At 39.0% G+C, this 23383-nt stretch overlaps 2 protein-coding genes across 2 annotated transcripts in view; one reads left to right on the plus strand and one right to left on the minus strand.

The window, feature by feature from the left end:
* si:dkey-71h2.2 (low density lipoprotein receptor adapter protein 1) overlaps window positions 1-23383 on the plus strand; it is an 87410-nt gene that overhangs the window by 42520 nt on the left and 21507 nt on the right. The gene's annotated exons all lie outside the window — the stretch shown is intronic.
* On the minus strand, window positions 2644-23377 carry fndc4a (fibronectin type III domain containing 4a). The gene is made up of 6 exons (XM_034900055.1): window positions 22810-23377; window positions 15491-15606; window positions 14083-14287; window positions 7407-7496; window positions 5131-5264; window positions 2644-3438 (listed from the first exon to the last, which is right to left on the minus strand). Exons 1-6 carry the CDS (start codon window positions 22883-22885, stop codon window positions 3397-3399), a joined length of 663 nt encoding a protein of 220 aa, XP_034755946.1. The 5' UTR covers window positions 22886-23377; the 3' UTR covers window positions 2644-3396.

Below are 23383 nucleotides of genomic sequence, written 5' to 3' on the forward strand. Positions count from 1 at the left end.
GTTTAGCCTGATTACTGTTTACGAAGGTGTGCAAATATCATTTTACCTTTTAAAGACACGGAGGCTGCATCAGGGCAGGGAGCCTCCAATTTTCGTTATGAGACGAGGGTTTGAAAAGTACTTTAATTTTGAACTTTCCGGAAACCTTATTTTCTTGTGGATGAACAAAGATGGCAGTGAGCAACCAAAGAAAACGTGCATTTTGAGCACTTTGATGTTTTCAGGAAACTCCCTGGCGACTGAGAAGCTACCTGGTGTTATTTCATGTACTGCATTGACAACCACAGCATTGCTGCCTCCTGTTTTCTGCTGCTGTGCGCTGTGGCGTTACATTTGTGTGGTGACAACAATTCACAATTTTAGGTTTTTAAATGCCATTGACTCAACATACTACAGATGCTGAGTCAATGTGAAGAGCCTGTCTGCTTCTCTCCACTTTACCTGCTTTTTGCTCTCCTTGCTGATGTTTGACAGATGTGACCTCACTGCAAACCCACTAGTACCTGCATGTCATGTCGTCAGAGTCTAGCGGCCTATTTTAGTGAAAAGAGGAAGAATAATGCTTAGTTCAAACTCATATTTTGTCTTGTTACTCAGCTCTGTAGGTAATAGCCACACTGCCACTGTTCAGTGTCCTACGCAGTGACCCTAACCACCTCTGGACCTAAGAATTACAAGACTGTTCTCCACACATATTCCCAACTATTCTCACAATACAATGATTTGTAATTCCCTAGACTGTATTTTGGGAATTCTTGTTTAACTTTGGGGCAATGTGTTCTTTACCAGTGCATTTGTTTTCAATGAACAGCTTATTTAGTATTCATAACTGTGTAATTAATCCCTTTTGGGATATTTTATACAATTTTGAAATGGCTAATTCACTATTCATAGGGTGTTCCACACTTATTGAATAGCCTAATTTTTATTTGGCAATGGTTTTACTGTTTTATATAGAGGATCTGTTGAAACTGGCTTGTGGAGGTCAGATAAGCTAAAGTTTGAACTCCATCTTAGAACGTTGCATACAGAGTGTATTGACCAGTGCTGTGGATAATCCAGAGTTAGAGGTGTGATTGTGCAGGTTATTTAGTACACAGCAAAATACACAAAATAAAAATAAAGCAGTTTTCAACTTCAGAAAAACTTTTACTTCTGAAAAATGTTTCACTTTATTTTTAATCTATTTTTACTCTAGGTAGAAATAAAGTACATATGGAGAAAAGTGGAGGCTGCTCATATTGTTGTACAAATGGGTCCAAGTGCTACGACAATAAAAGCAGATTCCTATGCAAACCCTGTCTTTATAAAAATGTATTTGTAGATGCCATATACAGTATACTTGGATCTCTGAATCACTTCCAACCAAAGCTTGTCTCAGTCCTAATAACAGCCCATAAATCACATATAACAACTAATGGAAAGAAGTTTGCGGTGCTGCACTGAGTCAGAGTTAGGGAAAAAAGGGAAGGATATACAATATTACCTTTTAATCTCTGGGAGGCTGTAATTACTTTCTATTTTAGGATGAGCTGCCTTATTGGATACTTCTATTTAATTATATTTTTGATTAGAGACATTGTAGTTTAAAGGCCATGTGAAATGGCTTAATGAATTCATACTGCAACAGACAGTCTTGTGTCGTAACTTCTGCTTCACTGTGAATAAGTGTAGCAGTTGTTGGTTAAATAACTGCTTGATGACTACCCTTTAGCTAGTAGTAGAGTTTTTTATTAATAAGGAAAGTAAACGGATACAGTAACTTCATTTGTGTTTGCAATCAATGAACCATAGCAATATTCTGTAAATTTAAGGCCGATGTGAGTCCAACTCACCAACAAGTTATGATTTATTATTACAACACTGGTTCCCAAACAGCATCACTGAGTGTCAAGGCAGCCGTTCAACTCGAGAGCCGTCTCTTAAATCAAAGAGCTTTAACAAGAAAAGAGTTTATCTCCTCACAATCCCTGCCTGTTATCCCTTACATCACATCTTAATCCTAGCTGTGTTCCGTGGCTTTCTTAAGAATATGAATATCTTTAGACTAATTTGTGGTTTTATTGTTTTAGGGTTTTTATTTATGCACATTTGTGAGCCTGTGGTCCAATATTTAAGATGAACTGGGTTCTCTTAAAGTTCTTGAACATGAATTCCAATTTTGTGGATATTGCACCAGGTTTCACATACATAAAATACAGTTTGAGCAACAAAATACTTTACATGTTGGGATTTAACAAGTCACTTTTCATCCATCCATTTACAAATGTAACTGCCACATAATTACCTAATCAATTTGTAGCACTCTGTAACTGCGTAAACACATTTTTTTGTGACACGACTTGGCAAGCATTTCGTACATGAAGTGCAGTTTTTTTTTGTACTGTAAGTCTCCAGCCAGTATTTAACGCACGCAATGCATCTCTTCGACAGTTGATGAGCAGTTTGCATTGAAGCATTTCGGTGAGAGAAACCACATTACATTAGCTACAACTTTGTGATGGGACATTCAAAAAATGATTTATCTTAAACTTTAGAAAATTTAATTGCCGGAAAATCAACAAAATCTGAAAAGAAACACTGGATGATGAAAATTAACATCCTGTTCGGATTGTTGGCAGAATAGAATAAAACATGAACCGCTTCACAGGACTGCAATCATTTTTTATTACTTGATTTTTGGCATCTAAGTTTGAATGCACATCAAATGCTATTCTACAGGCTAATGACCTGCATGCAGCTTTAGTAAATGAACGCAATATGTACAGACATAATGGTCATTAATTATGACATGAAAAAATACAATCCTGACCAGAAAATGGTATCTTAATTACTAGAAAACAGTATGACTTTGTCATGGTGGTTCTTACAAATGACTACATGTATTTTCTTTCTTTCCTTACAAACAATCTGCATCACAACACATTTGTGATGAGACAATATATTAACACTATTTGCAATGGGAAAATGTGGATTTATTTGGAGCTGAGTTATCTATAACGGGGGGTTGTGATGTCTAATTGGACATGCCAATATCAAAAATACACTGCGTACTTAAAGTCATGAAGCTCGGCCTCCCAGAGATGATTGTGTGAGTTGTATTGCAATAACGTACTAAGCACCCAGCAAAGTCTTCAATGTTATCATTAGTTAATGTACTATCATTCTGCAGGAGTAGGTTTCTTTTGTTGTACTGTAGTGTGTGTGTGTGTGTGTGTAATGGGGTTTGAAGGGTCATGTGAAGCGTTATGTGAATTGGTGTGCACCTGTAGTTTATAGTGTTTTTCTACAAATACTGTGTGCATGCATGTCTTTTGCAAAGACAGCCTCAGCCAAACTCATTCACTGATGACGACCCTCAGAAACTGTACGTGTGTTTTCAGCTTTTTTTACTTCTCAAACTTCGATGATGTTGATAGACGGCACAGAAGGATGAAACTGTAACAGAAAGGACAAAAAAACACGTTATTTTTAACTTTCTTCTCTACTTTCTCCTCTAAAGGCACGCTTTGATCATGGAAGAGAAAGATGCTGTTACTGTTACAGTAAACAATACTGTATCTGGCAGAGGAGCCATGAACCCAGGTTCACGACCTTGACATAAATATCAGACCGCCTAATGAGGACTGGAAGGAGAGATAAGCCAACATAATGAGGAATCCTACAACAATTGCCCCTCTGCTAATTTAAAAAAAGTCAATATTGTTGCTACGCTAAATCCCAGCCAGAGGTAACACTCACAATGCAAATGACCTCAATTATTGATTAGCCATGACCTCATTACTGAGCTGTGACGGCAAACATCTGTCCGCTGCTACTTTTTAATGGCATATCTCGGACACAAGTCTACATTATTACAAGACATGGACCTGTTTATTCTTAAATTTACCACCTTGGTCCAATAGTGTCAATCTTAAACCAACTCTGTATAATCATAGCAAATGCAACATATATTTTACATAACAGACATGCTGTTTGTATGTTAGTATTAGAGAATGTGGTTGAGGAGTGTATTTTTGGAGAGTTCTGTGATGACATCTGCAAAAGATTCAATTTTCATTAGGTGCCTTTTTAATGCAAGACACATTTTTAAAGTGAAATATTATTTGACAGGGAAGGTTACATTTTAAACCTCAGCTTTACAACAGTATATAAGATGGATTTTCTCTGAAATGTTAAAATGAATTGCCATACAGTATATAAGGTCAAGCTTAACAAATAAACTATATGGTCAAGACGTGTTCCAGCAACAGCTGTCTATATACAGCAAAGGTAAATTCAAGCATAAAACTAAGGTAAAGTTTCAACAGTTTACTGTAATGTTTACTAGACAACCAAAAAGTTGTAAGCGTCTACATAAAGCATAGTTTACAACATAGTGTAAATGAAATTAGTAAAATCTGTCAAAGAATATAAAATAAAAAAGTCAAGCTTTTTTTTCTACCAACGGTAACGGTATTGTCTATGGTTTAATAAGAGATTTTTTCTTTTTTTAAGGAAAATCAATTTTTTAATTAAACATACATTAGCATTATTTAAATGCCTCCAGCTGCAAATTGCGTTTGTTAATCAAATACACGTCAATTTATGGCTTGCATCTTAATCATGGGAACAGATTGCTGTTAATCAGTTTTAAATGAGAATGTGATGATGGGTAAAGCACAGGAGAGGAGCTTGTAGTAGGTCAGAAGTACATGTGGAGCTGCCACAGACACCATCACTGGGCAAAATCTTAGTTACGGATCAAGCTTCATCTCCCTATAAATGGCATATTGAAGCTCTTTGTTTTTCAGCTTGTACAGCAGAGGCAGATGTGCATGCATCCTACAATCATGTGAATGTCCAGCTGAAGAGGTAGGATCTTCACGCCAGTGTGAGTTGCCTGAGTTCACAGATTACAATAATGGTGTAAATCAATGGAGAAGCAACTGCACATCAAAGAACAAAAAAATTTAAACGTGTATATAACAATAACAATTCCTGAATTCCATTTAGCTGCTTCAGTTTTTGGCTCAAGGAATTGTGCGTGCTGGCTCAATGCCCTGTAGAGAGAGACACTGTTCATGTAAATATACAGCTGATGAAAGAGCCTTTATGTGGGCCTGTATTATTTAGTGGAGTAACGCTCACCTTGCTCCTCAGCAGCCCACCGCTGTGGTGCTCCGGCGTGCTTCTCTCCGACGACGGCTTGGCCTTCTCCTTACTGTTGCTGGAGTCGTTGTCTTTGATGATGTCGTACTGCCGGCAGAACAGGGCAATAACAGCTGCCGGGAGGTGAGAGATGGGCACACGTGCAACACAAACAAATGAGGAATGGAATTCAGTCATGAGACGGCAAGTGTCACTTACAGACATGTCACTACTTCCTCGAACTAAGCATGTTAAAAGGCCATGTGGACAATGGAAGTCCGCACCCATGGGAGTGTGAGGGCTGTGCCTTTATGTGAAGCTTGGAAGACAGCATTTCTCCATGGAGTTTGCTTTGCTTCAGTATTTAAACTGCTAGATGCAGTTTGGCCTCCACTTTGGCTAAGGACTGTTTGCTCACAATTAACTTCCTTGCTTCACTGAGGTTATAAATTTGTAAGGCAATGCTATCATTAAATATTCAGTTAGATGGGGTCCTGGTAATGACAAGTACTGATGCTATGAGAAATAGAAACTTAACGTCATTCATTTAATTAACAAATTATTATCTATGCCTTATGGACAGTAAGTACTGCTATATTGCGACTACGTGTCATTGTATCTGTAGCCCAGGGCCATTCAAAGGCATTTCTACTAGTTCATCTTTTGGTGAAATTACAGCTGGGTTTGTGTAATTTTAGAAATGATTTGTCGGCATTAAAGGGTTTACATTGCCGTTTGCTGTTACTTAGTTTAATTGACATTTTCCTCAAGACATCCGCAAAAACCTCAGCTACTCTGTGCATTTGGCGATGTTTTTCTGTGGTATTTACAAACGGTATACAATATAGCAGATGAGATTGCATCGTAATGAAGCAATTAGCTACTTACTTTATTATTCAATTTACTTTTTTCAGACCTAGACCAAGCAGCAGAAAGTAACCGAGATAAAAGATAAAAAGAAAACATTGATTCAATAAACATTGATTCAAGAAAGAAGAACAGAAGTAAACAACCCTCTTTATATCTTTTGCACGTAGTGAACGTTTGAAGGTGCTGGATGGCTAATAAAATACAAGGAATAAAGTCACTTTAAACTGGACCGGCTGCAAATGAGCAGACCATTATAAATGCACCACGTCAGGGATTTTTGTTCTTTCAGTCCTACTCTTTACAATATCCGAGCTTCTTTGGTTTCTCTCATTAGTATTATTTAACATCTCACTCTGGGTGGGAAACCCCACTCATGGCAGCCTGTCAGATATGCCACTTCTCATTGTGCCTCTACACTTCATTATCCAGCACACTCCCTCAAAGGAGTAGAAACTCTTACATGAAAGGAGAGCCGAGATGCAGAGAATGCTCAGAAAAGCGTGATGTTGGTTTGACATCCCTGTGGCAAAAAAGCCTCAAAAGAGACACAACGTTCACAGTTGGCTGATTCATTTGTCAGTCAGTCTTATTGTACTCAGGTTTTGGGACTTTAACTTCCACTTAATAGGGACCCTCTAGGCGTCGTTCTGGATGACTGTCCATTGATTAGTGACTTATTGATTAGTGTCGATGTATTGATGTAACTACAAGATAATCTACAGTGTGAAACATCTGTGTGCACCATTAGTCTATATCCTCTAAGCTGAAAATAAATGCAACCAATTAACATTTCTCACTTTTCCTTTAGCTTATTTATTAGGCTTAATTGTAATTCAACCACTGACAAGCACTGATCGAGAACATCTTGTGCTCCATATCGAATCACCAATGAGGCTGTTAATAATTCTTATAAGATAGAAGCCTCATTGAGATTTGTGCTACTGTGACAGCACAAATGAGCTTAGTATACAAACAGTATATTATATTGCTAGTTATATATTACACTAGTAAATGTAATTAGCTAGAGTACAATGAAGACCTTAGCATTGTGTAAATTAGTTGTGTAATTTAAAAGCAATCCCTTGTAAACAGTAAATAATTGCAGCAAGCTTTTACTTCCTGAAATAACAGTTTAAGGGGGCAAACTATATATCTTAACTGCTGAACACTTGTTTTAATTGCATATGCATCTATGAAGAAATACCACATTGCCTCTATACTCTTCACTCAAAACAGGTCATATTTTAGCAAGCTGTAAGTTTAGTCGGTATGTTTGGGGAACATTATGCCTTCAAATGTACATGTATCGTTCTTCATCATATTTTAATTTGTTTTCCTCTTCTTTCTCTTTGATATCTTTTGTTTAAGACTGAATTATTACTTACCATACCAGTCTGCAAACCTACCTGCCCACATGAGCAAGACCACCACGATTATGATCATCTCTCCTGTTTGAAGATGCCGGGACTTGTCCAGGCCCTGCACAGTGGGGTCATCTAGGAAAGAGCACAGACAGGACTAAACACTAAATACTGAATACTGAGTACTGAACCTTTAATCCTTCCTTTCATTTATATGGAAGGGACAAAAAATACATTGGGCATTAATATGCAGTCCAATAGACAAAATCTGAAATTAAAATAACAAATTGACACAGTGTCAGTAAAATCTTGCATCATCATCTTCACAAAAGTAGTGTTAGTTGCAGAGCTACTTTACTGGATTCCCTGATAATGAAAGACCTTAAGCTCACAGTCAGTCAGGACTGGCAAACGTGGACACTCCCTTTATCTCTCATGACTGTTATGCCATTTAACATAAAAATGTAGTTGTCAGAAAATGTGGTGGGCATTACCACAAATCAATCCTGTAGTATTAATCCTCCTTTAAGTGGATTGACTATGGGCCTTATTTCCACTCTGCAAACTATCTCTTAACCCGTCTGGATGGAACTCTTCCAGAGCGCCACTCTTCTAAATTGCCTTTTTTAGTGAATCAAGCCGTCAAGAAACGGGCCCAGTAAGCCAGATTGTTAGCTCTCTTTGCAAGATGGCCGTTGGAGACAGTTTGGGGTCAATTATAGTGGCATGTTTTTAAAGTTGTGGTACTGTAGTAGTATGCAAGGGATTGCAAGTGGAGAGAGGGAAGGAGGACACCACAGTGGAAAAAAAATTCATGGAAAAGTGCTTGATATTTAGATGTTATAAGAAACAATATGTACATTTTCTTATTCTCATAATTGTGGCCACTCTGACTAACATGGCACTTGTCTCTCATACTTTTCCAAAGACTATACTTCTGTTTTACATGAATTATTTCACTGGTCAGTTGTCTGTCTTTAAGTGTAACTGAAAAAAAAACTCAGAAATGATCTGCTTCTAGGGCAGCAGTGGAGGGATACTTCTACGTAGCATGTACGTTTGTTGCCGGATCAAAACACTGGCATTTAACCTACACAACGACTGTGAGGATAATTATATTCACTTGATTTGACTAATAGTCTGTTGAAGCTTCAAATTAACTTATAGTGAACTATAGATTGCAGTTTTCCTATATTTTCACTCTCATCTCTCACAGTGTAGATGCTCTGTACAGTGACCCTCTCTTTCAACCTACTGTACTTTTGACAAGTAAGGGTTGTATTAGCAAAAACCTGGTCAAAAAATCTCAACCAATCTCATGATTGTGTCTTCCCATTGCACAGTGAGCTCTAGAGTAGATGTCAGGCTGCACAACAGGACTCAGGTCAGTGCTAAGTCTAGTGCTTCTACATGCTGCTCTCCAGTTTATTAGTCCCACATCTCTCTGTATCTGTCTATACCCGACCCAATGAATGATAAACTGCTTCTGCATTAACGAAAAAAATATTTTTTTAATTTTACTTATTAAAAAAATGCATGTAGAGTTATGTCCATGAAAATAGAAATGAATGTAAGTAGGCTTTTCCAGTAATTATCTGAATCTGTCAGGCTTCTGTATTCTGCAAGACTTTCCAACTGAACTTCTTGCTGTTTTTTAACCATTTTCTAGTTGATCTAATAAATACTTAGTATTAATACTACTTAGTTTAATGAAAGTGCTTTGGTACATGCAGACTGTGTAGCATGCTGATATACAGTATGTGCATTCTGTATTTGATGCAATATGTTTCATACCACAGAGTGAGTGAACAGAATTCCAGGTGACCTGTATAACTTGTCCTGCTGCTGTATCATACAGTACATACTTCATTTTTTGGCATGACACTCAGATAAACCATGTGATTCTCTGCTATAGCAAAGAATGAGTGGATTGTGTTGACTGCAAACAAAAATGTTCTGTGTTTTGAGATAATTAATCAACCTTCCATCTGCTCACCCAAAATCTCTCACTGTTGTTTGTGACTGTAAACCGTGTCAGAAACAACAACAGAGGTGCTGTACCGTGTCACAAAGATACGTCATGATATGTATTCGTACATTAAGTGTCCTAGAGACGTGTCCTTTTTTTACACCTAAAAACATACCGTCTCTTCTGCCATGTGATTTAAACTACCGTTAAAAACAAAGCAGCACTAGCTTATATGTATTGTGTATAAAAACGAGAACTAAAGATGGAAAACTGAGTATTTAGGTCAAAAGAATATTTAACAGGGAGCAAACATCACATTTGTAGTGATTTGTCTTAGTGCTGTTGATGGGAGAGCCCAGTAGGTGTAGCTTCTGACTCAGCAATGACAGCTTGGCAACTTTTTGAAGTATCACGAAGTAATTGTGTCTAAGGGGAATACCTACAGTACCTAGTTAGATTTGACTGCTCAAGGCTCAATTCTTTGAAATATTCTTTAATTTTGCTCTCCTGTGTGAAACAGTTTGACTACTCAGTGGCAGCGGGTAAAAATACTTAATGTCTTTTGTTTAGGAATGATATATATAATGTATTTGGAGATTCTGTCTATCACAGATATCTCTCTCTCAGTTTGTAAATTTATATATTAATACTCATGGGGTATCGGAAGTGCTTGAATTTATATAGTTTGTGCAAGAATAGAAATTAAAGTTATTTTGATATTATTTATGTTATTTAATTTTAGCAAATAGGCCATAGTATATTGTTTTGCTGTGCGGCAGGAGGGACCCTCTTGAAGGACACACAAAGCACACAAATATACACTCTGATTAAAAGCTTTCCATGGAACTAATGACATTGAAATAGACTTTGGAAAGACATATTGATCCAGTAGCCTATTTAAATTCATATTCTCCTGCAACAAATGGCGTATATCTTGCCAGGAAATTCTTTATATGAAATATATTGATTTTAAATCTGGATCAGGACAGGTGTACATTCAGTGGCGTATGCAGTTATATATAATCACATTATCAAAGAGAATTGCATTGAGGAAAATAATAAGAGCATTATTGATTTATGGGTATCATAGCGCTGGCTCTTGGAAATGTCTAGAACATACCGCAAATCAATTCAGTTTCAATAGAAGGCACTTGTGTGGCAAAAGATCTCTGAAATGACTCTGGGACGCTGGAGCAAAACTAATTTAAAAAAGGCTTTTTAAGGAACGATGACCAGCAACAAGATCCTGAACAAAAACTGTCACATTAAATTTAGGTGCAATGAAGAATACATTTGTTCCTATTTTAGAGGGGAAATATTGTAAATGTTCTTCAAAGAGGGCAAATGTTTTTTCAGGTGTTGTTCAATAGTATTCATTTTATAATATTTTGTAATGGGTGAAAAAGTATAAGAAATAATAAAAAGCTGCCATTTCTTCTCTTAAGAGGGATCCAACAAGCATTAACTTGCCACACATAATTACACTTGATAACACACATTTCAAATGTCCAGGGGTACCATTGCCAATACCTTACCTTAGTAGCAGTTAATTCAGGATTGATAACACACATAAAGTGTCAAACATTTAGGATGCATACCTTAACATGTTGTTAATTTGGTCCATGAACACCAAAGATGTAAGTAGCATGTACGGTTGATTTAGCATACAAACCGGACCGATTAAGTTTGGCACAGGACTGGACTTGTGTGCAAAGTCTGGGGAGTTTTTGTGTATGGGAACATAGATTTATTTTGAAGATTAAGAATAATAATAATAATACTCGCAAAAACAAGAGGGTCCACGCAGCTACTCTGCTAGGCTCCTAAATAAGTGCAATAGTTTATCTATTAAAGGAGCATCCACAACAGTGGCTATATTGGGTTCTTCATAGGCGATGTGTGCATTGTGTGCATTTCAATCCACAATACATTTGCCGACATCAGAGTCAAAGTGAGAGAAACCGAGTGATAAACTTGATGTAACTGGACTTTAAACAGGGGCATGAGCAGTGAGTCCCGCTGGCATTAGATTTACAAAGAGCTGACACTGATTTACAAAAACAAACTCCCACAAATGCAGCTCACTTGACTTATTGTCTGACCCACTTGTATGATTACAACAGAAAGGACTGTAATGCCCGGGTTTGTATGAGTGTAATGGACAGTATATAGGCTCATGTTGAACTTGAGCCTAAATTAATTTCCTTCTCTTTCGCCGATCTTGCCAGCTTAACTAATGTAACAAACCTGAGGCAGCTGAAGAGAAACGGCTATGATTCACTTGCATCAACCCTTCCTGTATTCACAACCTCAACTACACCATCATATAACAAAGGAAAACATTGTTTCTAAACCAATTATTTTACAGAGTAAAGGCATTGGCTCATAATGGCTGAACGAATGCAGGGAAGATTTGTGAAGGCGTTTCTTCTGAAATGTAAAATCATCCAGATTTATTATTATAAAAAGCAAATAGCTTTTTCTTACTCTTTCCTCATCTGTGCTGAATGGAATTGAGGGCTACTACCTATTCTCCAGTGGTCATGGTGTTCATATTTCCTCCAGCCCATAAGCCCAGACGCTGAATCCAAAGTGCTTTAGAGTGTGTGTCAAAATCCTGATTAGGCATCTGAGTGATATAGACTTGCTTTAATTCAGAGGGGCTTGCCTAAAGCCATGCTTAAATAGTCTGTCAACAATGAATTGGTGTCTAGAAGAAAAATAAACATACATAGAGCCCCATCAGAGAGACGCTTACTTGCACTTATGTTAGCCTTTACTGTACCTCATTTTCAGTGTCAGCATGCTTAACAGCCAGACGAGGCTTCAGAACAACAGTAGGAAAAACATTTGTAATGCCCCTGTCTGTTCCTCGAGAGAAAAATGCCTGTGCTACAAGTACTGCAGAATTAAAAGCAAACCATTATGTAACAGAGTGAGTTGAAACGCTTGCACAATTGCTGCAGTGACCTATTGCAACCTTATCAATTTTGCTGCATTTCTGAAAACTTTAAAGCATCTTGAGAACTAACACAACATCTGTCAGTTACATTTTCTTGATATTAACAAACACATAAACACACAACGTATTAATTCTACTAACAAGTATTGGTGGTGTAAGCAAAGCCTGATGTACTGGCCTATATTAACGGAACTATATTATCACTAAAACAACTACCAACAACAGAAACCACACAACTGCCCTGGGTCAAATACACTGAACAAAATTATAAAACAACACTTTTGTTTTTGACCACATTCTGGGGCGGCTGTGGCTCAGTGGTAGAGCGGTTGCCTGCCAATCAGAAGGTTGGGGGTTCAATCCCTGGCCCTGCAGTCACATGTCGAAGTGTCCTTGGGCAAGACCCGAACCCCGAGTTGCCCCTGATGCTGCGCATTGGAGTGTGAATGTATATCTGATGAGCAGGTGGCACCTTGTATGGCAGCCTCGGCTACAGTGTATAAATGTGTGTGAATGGTGAATATCTTCTGTAGATGTTTAATGTTGGTTCACCGCTCTTCAATGGCTGTGCAAAGTTGCTGGATATTGGCAGGACCTGGAACACGCTCAACATGCTCAATTGGTGACATTTCCAGTTAGTATGCTGGCCATGCAAGAACTGGGATGTTTTCAGCTTACAGGAATTGCGTACAGATTCTTGCAACATGGTGCTGTGCATTATCATGCTGCAACAGGAGGTGATGATCGTGGATGAATGGCACAACGGGCCTCAGGATCTCTTCACTGTATCTTTGTGCATTCAAAATGCCATCAATAAATGCACCTGTATTTTGTTGTCCATACGCCTGCCCTACCATAACCTCACCGTCACGTCGGGCCAGTCAATCCAACGTTAACATAAGCAAACCGCTCACTCAAACAACTTCATATACACTGTCTGCCGTCTCCCTGTGCAATGTAAGCCGGGATTTATCTGTGAAGAGAACACCTCTTACAAAGTGCCCGGCGCTATCGAATGTGAGCATTTTACCATTCAAGTCAGTTACGAAGACAAACTGGAGTCAGGTCGAGACCCCGATGAGGACGACGAGCATGCAGATGAGCTTCCCTGAGACAGTTTCTGACAGTTTGTGCAGAAATTCTTTGGATATGCAAACCGATTGTTGCAGCAGCTGTCCAGGGGACTGGCATCAGACGATCTTGGAGGTGAAGATGCTGGATGTGGAGGTCATGGGCTGGTGTGGTTACACATAGACTGCGTTTTTGAGGCTGGTTGGATGTACTGCCAAATTCTCTGAAACGCCTTTGGAGACAGCTTATGGTAGAGAAATGAACATTCAACTCTAGGGCAACAGCTCTGGTGGACATTCTTGCACTCAGCATGCCAAATGCACGCTCCCTCAAAACTTGCGACATCTGTGGCTGTGATAAAGCTGCATATTTTGACCACAATAAAGAACCTGGTAAATGTAATGTTAAATAGAGCATTGCTGTAGACTCTAAGTTTTCTATTGTTTTTGAACAATAACGGAGTGCTATTGCAAGAAGCTATATACTATATCTGTGGTTACGCAAACATTGCTTATCAGCAGGATAGATTGCGTGTTGACTCCACCATGATAATGAAAAAATAATGTCGGCCATATCCTTTAATGTAAAGAAGGTTTATTAGTATTTGAGGAAACATAAGCCCCTGCTCTACAATTCATGCTCTATTATTGTCCTTGAACACAGATAGAAACATTTGCCATAGGTAATTATTAACACCTCTATATCTCAGAGCAGATTACCTTGATTGGAGCTGTTGGAGGGAAAGCGGTCTGTCTTCTTGAGAGTGCGAAAATGGACCTTCTTGCTGGCTTGGCTTTCCCCATAGAGGCCAATTGACTGGACCTGAATGATGTAATCTGTCTCCTCCTCTAGGTCCCAAAGGACACAAGAGCGGCTGGTGGTGTTGACTTCCCGAATGAATCGCTGCATATGTCCTTCCTGCCTCTGAAATAGGAACAGAAAACAACAGAATGGATTGACCTATTGAGTAGATAACATAATCAATACCGATATTGTGGTAATCAAGGTGACTGCAGATAAATACCAGTTCGCAAATGTGTCCCCAACCGACTCACTCCTCAAATACAAAACTAAAAACAATGTACCGCTAAAGTATATGAGCTTTATAATGTGAGACGAAGGTGACCAAATAGAAACATATTCAAGTTACTTGAGAAAGACATGCTGTGTACTTTATTATAATAACAGTGGACACTTAAGTTTTGCCACATGGAGTCTTGACTGGGAATTGAAAAGTTGTGGAGTTAATATTCTGATTATTTTTTACTGAAAGGATCTTGAGTCACACACTTTCACTGTCCCAGACTTTATCCTTGACCTTTTAAATGTTATTTGAGCAATCAAGACTTAAAGCTGTGAGAATTATTCCTCTTGCTTTCATGCAGAGCTCTCTACTTAGTGTACACACTGAGGCAATAACCAAAATTCAACTAGATGATGAATTGAGTTGGGTGTCGTACATCAGTCACACTGAGTAAAGTTAAAGAGCTGCATGATGTTCTGAGTTGCGTAAACCATAAAGAGGATTAAAGCAGCATTTGGTATTCAGTGTTAACATTCATTGGTTTGCCTATTTTAAGCCTATGAAATCTATTTAGCCTAAAAAAATGTAGATTGGCAGCTTCACATAGTCCCGCTTGTTTTCTCTTGACAAATCGACCATGCCAAGTTTTATTCTGACTCCAGGCTTGGGGATTTAGTAAGCGTTTCTCCATGCTAAGCAAAGCTTTAAGGTGTTACTGAGAAGGTGCATACAAACAAAAACACGTCTTTATTCACCCGGGATCTTGTGCTGCTTCTTACTCAGTTTGCTGGACAAACTCATGATATGTAGTCAGGTGTTTCCTGAGCACACACAATCTACACTATGGAGTTCACTCAGTGATAATATTAGGATTTTGTTGTCCGAAAAATACGTTTCGCCCATACTCATTTTAAACCAACCTGTTCCACAAGCTGTCACAGATACCAGGTGCACTTCTTCATGATAGCTGTGTGGTGTGCCAACACAATTTCAACAGGATATGAAGAAGGCTCAATGCCTAACCACAAATGACTATGGCCAAAAATAGAACAAATGCAACCTGACTGTAGTTTTCCAGATTTACATTACAATTTAGGACATACCTGTTGTGAGATTGAGAAGCCAATTATTACATCCCCCTCTGGAACCTCCCAGGAGACAGTTGCAGAGTCAGCCCGCAGGTGCATGACGGACACATTGACGGGAGCTGGGGGCCGGTCTGAAGGAAAGGAAACCAAAACAGAGAGGTCTGTTAATCCACCCACTTATCTAGATATTCAGTTGTCCATGCCAAAGGTGTCCACACTGCACTTGTGAAGTCTAAAGCATTATGTGGGCACTCTGAACTTACCACAGGTGTTTGTTTTGAATTAAAGTCCTACTCTCATACTCATGTGGTGTGAATTTTTGAGGGGAGGCCACTGATAACAACACATTACTGAATCAACTCTGCTGACCAAAGAATTAGATTATAAATGAGTAAATTAAAGTAAACCCCTCAGTTAACTCATCTAGTTACTAGCTGTTTACATAAACTGCTTGCTTGTATTTTATTATGAACCTGCAGAATGAATTAAAAATCCAAACTATGTGTACTTCTTTTTCTTTTGCTCAAAACAGCCTTGTCTGTTAACCTAAGCAAAGCAAAGCAGTTTCTTCACCCTGTCACTCTGTAGCCATCTATCATTATCGGGTTGCCGGTGGAAACGTTGATTGCAAACTGGGACAAAAGCCTGAGAAATAAAAGGCAAGATAAACGGAGGGCAGCAGACACAATTGAGGTTACTGCATTGCTTCACAGTCTCCAAACAATTGCTCGAGTCAGATGGATATGTAAGATGAGAATGGCCAGGCAGATGGAGGCCTGGAGGCCGTCCTCAGGGCTTTTGTTGTTAACGTGGGCCTAATGGACTTTTTGCAGAAAGTAGTTGAACCAATGTCGAAAGGGTTGAGCGAATAGAAATGTCTTAAGCTGTCAGATATGAAGAAAAAAAAATGTCTTATTGAAATACTTGCTACATAATTGCTCTTCCTAATGAGATGCAACTGCAGCATCACAGATGCTCTTTAAGTACCAGGAGTAAGATTTATTTTGTCACAGTTTTCTGTCGCAGTTCATGACAAAGTGAGTGTTAATTGAAGGTTGTAGAGTTAATTTGTATTTTAAGCGCTGTTCCAATGGAGCACGGAAGTAATAACCCGTAACACAGTTATCTTGAAATGACAGCCAAAAGAATATGCAATACAATATGGACACTATTTTATGCAAGCACTTGAGAAAGCCGAAACACAAAATGATGAAAATTAAAATCCAAATTTCAAATGATTAGCCGTTTTCTAGCTTGGTTCCTCTCGCATCTCCTCTTATCTCCAAATGTCTCCCGTTTTATCTACCCCCCTCTCTCTCTCTCTCACACACACACACACACACACACACACTCTCACTTTTGTTTCTTGCATTTCTGTCTTTTTTTTCTATCTCTGAGACAATCAATGATGGCCTCTGTGTTCAGTGCAAAAGGTGACTTTGAGTGGTATTTCAAAACCCTTGGGTTGGGCGAAGCTATCAGTCTCCATGCCTCAGCCCTTGTGGCATTATGAACCACGGGGATGGCAGGGGGTTCAAGGTGATAAACATAGGCATGGTGCTCAGTTCCTCGGGCTCATGACACGCTCAGAGATTGGTTTCTGGAGAGGAGCAAATGAGATGTTCAAGAGGCCAGACTAAGGGTTATGCTGGGGTAGAGAGCACAAAAAGGAAATGAATCTTTCATCTGTAGAGAGAGCAGGAAAAATGATGGCTTGCCTGTTGGTAACAGGTTAAAAGGTTACATGTGTCTCATTTGGTCCATTTAATGAGGAGATTATTTATGTTATGTGTTAAGATAGATGTACAAAAGATTTATGCGTAGAGCTAGTCCCAGATATATATATACACACAGTATGTATATACATATATATACAGTATATATATATATATATATATATATATATATATATATATATATATATATACAGTATATATATATATAAAGGATATATATATATCCTTTATATATACAAACAAATTTATATATTTATATATATATGGAAAGCTACAGGGGATGAGTCATACATGTATTTACAATAATTGCTCCTCTGTCCTTGTGTCTAAGTGACATGCGATGGTTATGCTAATTATTTTATGCTTATATTATTTAATTAATTAATTAATTTAATAATTATCAGTAAACTTGCATCACAGCATGCAATCTAACAGTAGAGTGTTGAAGTAAATCAACACATTTCTTCTCAGATGTTGCATATGGCTTTGGCACCAGGATTCAATTAGTTTTTTATATCTCTTTTAAATAGCCCCACAATGAACAGTGTTGCATTTCTAAAAGCCACACTGGAGCTTTTATTCTTGCAACTGCATCATTCCCAATACCCAAAATCTGACTAGTTAACGGGTCAAAACTATGAAGCCCATATAACGTGTCCTACAGTGCATACACACTTCAGGATCGGGCGCAACTGAGACTGCCAACATTCATTTCTCCTGAGGGTTATTGTCCTTTATTTAAAGGGGGTCACAGACAGCCATGCATGGGCAAAAAAGCAACCAGTAACCATGATGCAACGTTTGCGGCTCATTTACTGCTGATGGTTCAGTTCAAGCACACCATGAATCATCACTAATGTATAAGTGCCCTCTCCCTGTGTGATGTTGTTGTCATTGCAGGCAGTTTGGCAGGACAAGTATATATGTAGAACATGCAAAAAGATGTATACCAGATGAAGTCAACTGAAACTAACGTATTCATTCATTTCCTATTTTAGAAGTAAAATGTAATCATGGCTGGCTCATGAGCAAACAACAGATGACGTGATTTTCTAATGCAAATATTTTTATTGATGAGAAGTTTAACAGAAAGCCCAATAGTCCAACCCCCATGTTCCCCTCTAGCTTGTTTGATGTTCCGTTCTGTATAATAAGTGTCATTGTAAATACAGCACACTTCAATACTTGTTATCAGCCACGTCTCCTGAGTAAGCACAACTTTACACCCTGCGTTATGTAAGATCTAAGATCAGACAGCAATAGGTCACAGCAGCCGAGGCGTGTGTCACTGCAAACAAACGGTAAGACCCTCTTGGGATGTGGGTGCACTGCCAGGATGAATCATAGCGTATAGCCAGCGCCAAGCACATTAGCTATTCTGCATGTTCCCAGAGTGCACAGAGAGATCGTGAAAGTGCAGGTGGATCTCTGAATGGTTGTCAAACCATGTGGAAAGGAGCCCAGTTTGATTCATTATTGGAAGGTACTTCAAGGTTTGTCCTCTATTGTATTTTGGGGTGGCAGTAGCTCAGTCCATAGGGAGTTGGGTTGGGAACCGGAGGGTCACTGGTTCAAATCCCCGTATGGACCCAAAAAGTTGGGAGAGTGGATTGGTGGCTGGAGAGATGCCAGTTCACCTCCTGGGCACTGCCAGGTGCTCTTGAGCAAGGCACCGTACCCCCCCGACCGCTCAGGGCGCTGGTTCAGCTGGCAGCCCACTCACTCTGACATCTCTCCATGTATAGTGCATGTATAGGTCCTGAGCATGTGTGTGTATTTCAGGCCTGTGTGTGAGTACTAACAAAAAGTGTGTACACAGAGTGTAGTGCAGTAATTTCCCCATTGGGGACTAATAAACAAATTATTAATTATTAATTATTATTATTATATCTGCTTGCAAAGCACAAATATTTTCACAATTACCATATCATGATTTACACATAGTTTATTCGTTGGTTATACTGTATATTCACAGCATAACAGCAGAGATTGGTTGTTTTTTAACGTCAAACTAAACCATTTTGGGATTTATCCTAATAAGACAGCCTGTGCAGCTTGATAACTTTGACACAACAGAAACAAAGTTGATGTGAAAAGAAAATTGGAGATAACATCACCTGTCGGTTTTATCAGGAACAGAATTTGACAGGTGACATGTTAACGCTATTTTCCGTTTAGTTTGATGACGCCCTAAGAAAAGTGGAAAGGTTGAAATGTGAAGCCCATGCAAAAAGCGATATATCTGCCTTTTTGTGTTTGCTTTTTGCATCTGATGTGGGCTTTTAAATGATCGGATGATAAGCAGACATCGCGATTCTTCGCAGTTCTTTTAGAAAATATGATAGCAGTGTCAGTGACACATGTTCGTCGCATGTTGTCATGCCGTCTTTCTCCCCCTCCCCCCCCTTTCCTGTCTACAGCTGTACTATCAATTCAAGAAAAAACACAAACAAGTCCTCCTCTTCAGATTGACATCTTGAAATGTCTTTAGACAGTTTTGAACCCAGTTCTTTCTTTTGAATGTTTTTTCAAACAGCTCATGCACTCATTTACAGTTAGTAGTGTGACGATTAGTTCTATGAGTCGGACAGAAGCGGCTAATTTTCCTACTCCAAGCCTGACATAAATGAGTCCTTAACTCATTATTCACCAATAAATGTTCCAAATGATTGATCACACAATCAAACTCTCAAAAGTGCATAATTTATATTGGATTATACACTTTTAAAATGGAAAACACTGCGGTGTACCAAGGTTGTGGACTGTATTATCGATCATATTTCAATCTCAATTACTTCAAAGCTGGTGACAGTTTGAAGGGCTGCTTGTTATGTAATTCTTTTCTAATACGTATTATTCCTCAGTCTCTTGTTAGACAATATATTCACTGACATCTTATAAATAAAAGCAATAACTCGTAACAGCTGCCGTGAATTTTAATTGGGTTGCCCAGTCGAGCTTTAAATGGCTTCATTTGAATGTTGAATGTTTCACACCCAGTTGTGGGAAGTTAAAATGTTCTCCTGTGCACTCCAGGAGTTTGTCGCGCATCTGCTCACAGGCCCCAGTGTTGCTAATTGCCTGGTAGTGGAGCTCCTAAGCAATGTCGTTCTGTTTTCTTTATCACAGCCGCAGCACTGCCTGCCCCCATGTCACCTTTGAAGACCCTTTTTTTTCTTGTTTTATCTCCAACCTCCACACCCTTCTGAGATCCTGCCTTTCCTTCACATTTCATGCAATGTGGGTGCAATGCCTTCATGTGATCTTCGAATATATATCTTACTCTTTCTCTCTTTGCCAGTATCTATCTAGTGCAGCAACAGCAGTATGAATTAGCTATGTAGATGGATACAGATGGGAGGACTCGGCCAGCCAGGCGTGGCTAAGTCCTATGCATTTTTCTTACATTTCAGAGGCTCTCTACAGTAGAGGCTATTACTGTCCCTCCCTTAGGTACACACTGTCTTCTTTCTTACTGACTCAGAGGCTGCGAAACTGCAGCAGGACCAGATGGGTCTTGGTGCCAGTCTAAGGTTAATGTAACCACTGGCCAAGCCCCAAGGCTTTCCAGCCTCAAGCTGACATTACTTCATCATCCCAAAACTGTAAAGGCTAGCATGCAGGAGCAGATTTATTGGTTGTTAACAGATTGTGCCATTAATTTTAGTGGCTGCAGTTGGTGTTTACTAGTTCTACAAATGTCTAGATACACCAACAAGTGTGAGCTACTCTAAGACTACATAACACCAAGGATTGTATAAAATCCATGTTTTCCCACACAGTGTAGTGTGTATATTATCTGTGTATATGTGAAATGTCTGCCATGTGATAGCAGAAAGAATTATGACAACACGAGCAAACATTGGCTCACTCTGATGGATTCAGCTCTAATACAGAACGCCTATTTATTAAGAATGTGTCACCATGTTTATCAACGGCAGATTGCCAATTTGAAGCCTGGCCATCCAAATAAATCCAATAAATTTGTATTCACGTTTACCTAACGCTGTGTGGTTGGTGTAATTCATTTTCTAGGATGCTTGTTTTCAGACTGCGTGAATGCAAATATTGTTGCACACATTTAAGTATTTCTTGTCAGATTGGAACAAGAAACATCCAACACCTTGTGAGGGTTTGCACTGTTCGATTACATCATAGCATCATACTGGAATTTTCCTCAATGGCACCTAAATATTTGAAGCTCAATGTTGACTTTAAGACATGCTCATCTGGAACCAATGTCATGTTGAGAAGCACACTTAATGGATTCATTTAAAGCTTTGAGAACAAATTGTCCACCATTGCATATTTTCAGCATCACTTTGATCACTTTCCTTCTCATATTAGCTGAGAGAAACCTCACAGAAATGCTAAATATATCTGCGTTTTTATTTTTATGGACCTCACTTTGAACCAAAGAAGCTGACAATTAATTTAGAGCTGAGTGTCACTGTGAATCCTATAGTCTCATAGCATGTATGAAGCTGGCAGGAATGAATTCAACATCAATTTATGTTAACTTTGAAGATCATTGCTTCAAACAGCCATATTTATACCAATGAGTGTTTATTATTTTAATGGTGGCTTTTCCTGCTCTTGACAGCCCCATGCAGAAATCCACAAAGATCAGAGATGCTTTTCATTTCAAATGTCAGCGCAAAACATGACAAAAACTCTAAATATCTGTGTCAAGCAGACAGTGCACACCCACAGCAAACCGGGAAGTGCCAATCTGATTTTCTGAAGGCGCTCTCGCATGTAAAACTCAGTTCCCTTGAGAGGCGAGGGAGGAAGTGATAAAAGTAGACAGGTAGATAATGACACAGAGATACTGCAGAGGCACGCATGCATCGGCAGATGGAGAAGGTTTCTGCTACAAAAAAAAATTCATAAAAAGACAGAATCTAAGCATGCAATGGAAAGAATGTAAAACAAAAATTTGACACTGGGTGTATGTAGACATTTGTATAGGAGACCAGATTAAGAGATCTCTATTTCATGTTGATCTCACTGAAGACAGCGTTGGCTCTGCAACTGGTGTTTTTGTGGCACATTATTACAGAAAAGTGAATGCCTCTGTGCACGAACTGTATATTATGGCTCCCAAGGACAGCTTTACAAGTCACACTGGGAAAATCCTGGATGGGTTGTTATGCAGATTCCCTTTTTTAGGACAACATTGGCAGGTTTCTTGCTGTAAACGTGTGTACATAGTTTTTTTCAGATGCAGAAGTAGGGCAGGCGGCCAAGGTTATTCTAAAGGTTATTACATAGTTATATGAAGATACATGTAAAACAAAAGGATATTTTAAAATTGACACCATGTCTTGTTTTTGGAAACTATTATGAGAAAGTAAAACAACCCATATTTAACATAAACATACCAGTAATGTATTATCTGGTTAAACAAGTGTTACTGTATGAGCCATATTGAGTGAGTAGACCTGAGCATAAATTATACTTTAGGTGGTGTGTGATGTGTGTGAAGGGTGAACTCTTAACACACACAGTGGCAGCTTTATATTACTTTGATCATGGCTAATTGCACATTTTAAATGTGCACAATAATTGATTTGACTCCTGGAGGCTTTTACTTACTTGCTCCTACCAAAAACATGTCGCTGCCAAAAAGCAACAGGACCACGGAGTTGACCAAAACAAGCAGGCGAGCCATGTCTCGTTGCGTGTCCTTGCTCTTCTTACAGTGGATTTAAACGCAGATCTCCTATGCTTGACGGGCAACTCAATTGCATCAGTTCATTCTTATATCATGTTGATGAATGAATGAACGGTTACTGGATGAATCGGGCTCGAGTGGGTCGGTAAATAGATAGCCAGTGAAAGTACGTGAGAAACGATGTCTTCAGAAACATTTTGTGGAGCCGAGGCGAGTTCTTCATTCAGGGGTTTAAATCCACAAGTCCTTCATCCTGGTGTCCGACTCTAATGCAACGTGTCTAAAACTGTAGACATACATCGTCCCCCTGTTCATGGAGTGCTCAGGTATGAAACAGGTCGTGAAGAAAAGATGACGCTCACAGGCTCGTCGGTCCCCTCGTCCGGCTCGTCCTGCCTCTGATTCAGAACCATGGACAGCGCTAAGTTTTCAGACTGTCCTCGCGCTCCGCAGCTCAGTTTTTACGCCTGTTTGTTCACGCACGCGGGGTTGGTC

Source organism: Etheostoma cragini, chromosome 18 (genome assembly GCF_013103735.1).
Source record: "Etheostoma cragini isolate CJK2018 chromosome 18, CSU_Ecrag_1.0, whole genome shotgun sequence".
NCBI lineage: Eukaryota > Metazoa > Chordata > Actinopteri > Perciformes > Percidae > Etheostoma > Etheostoma cragini.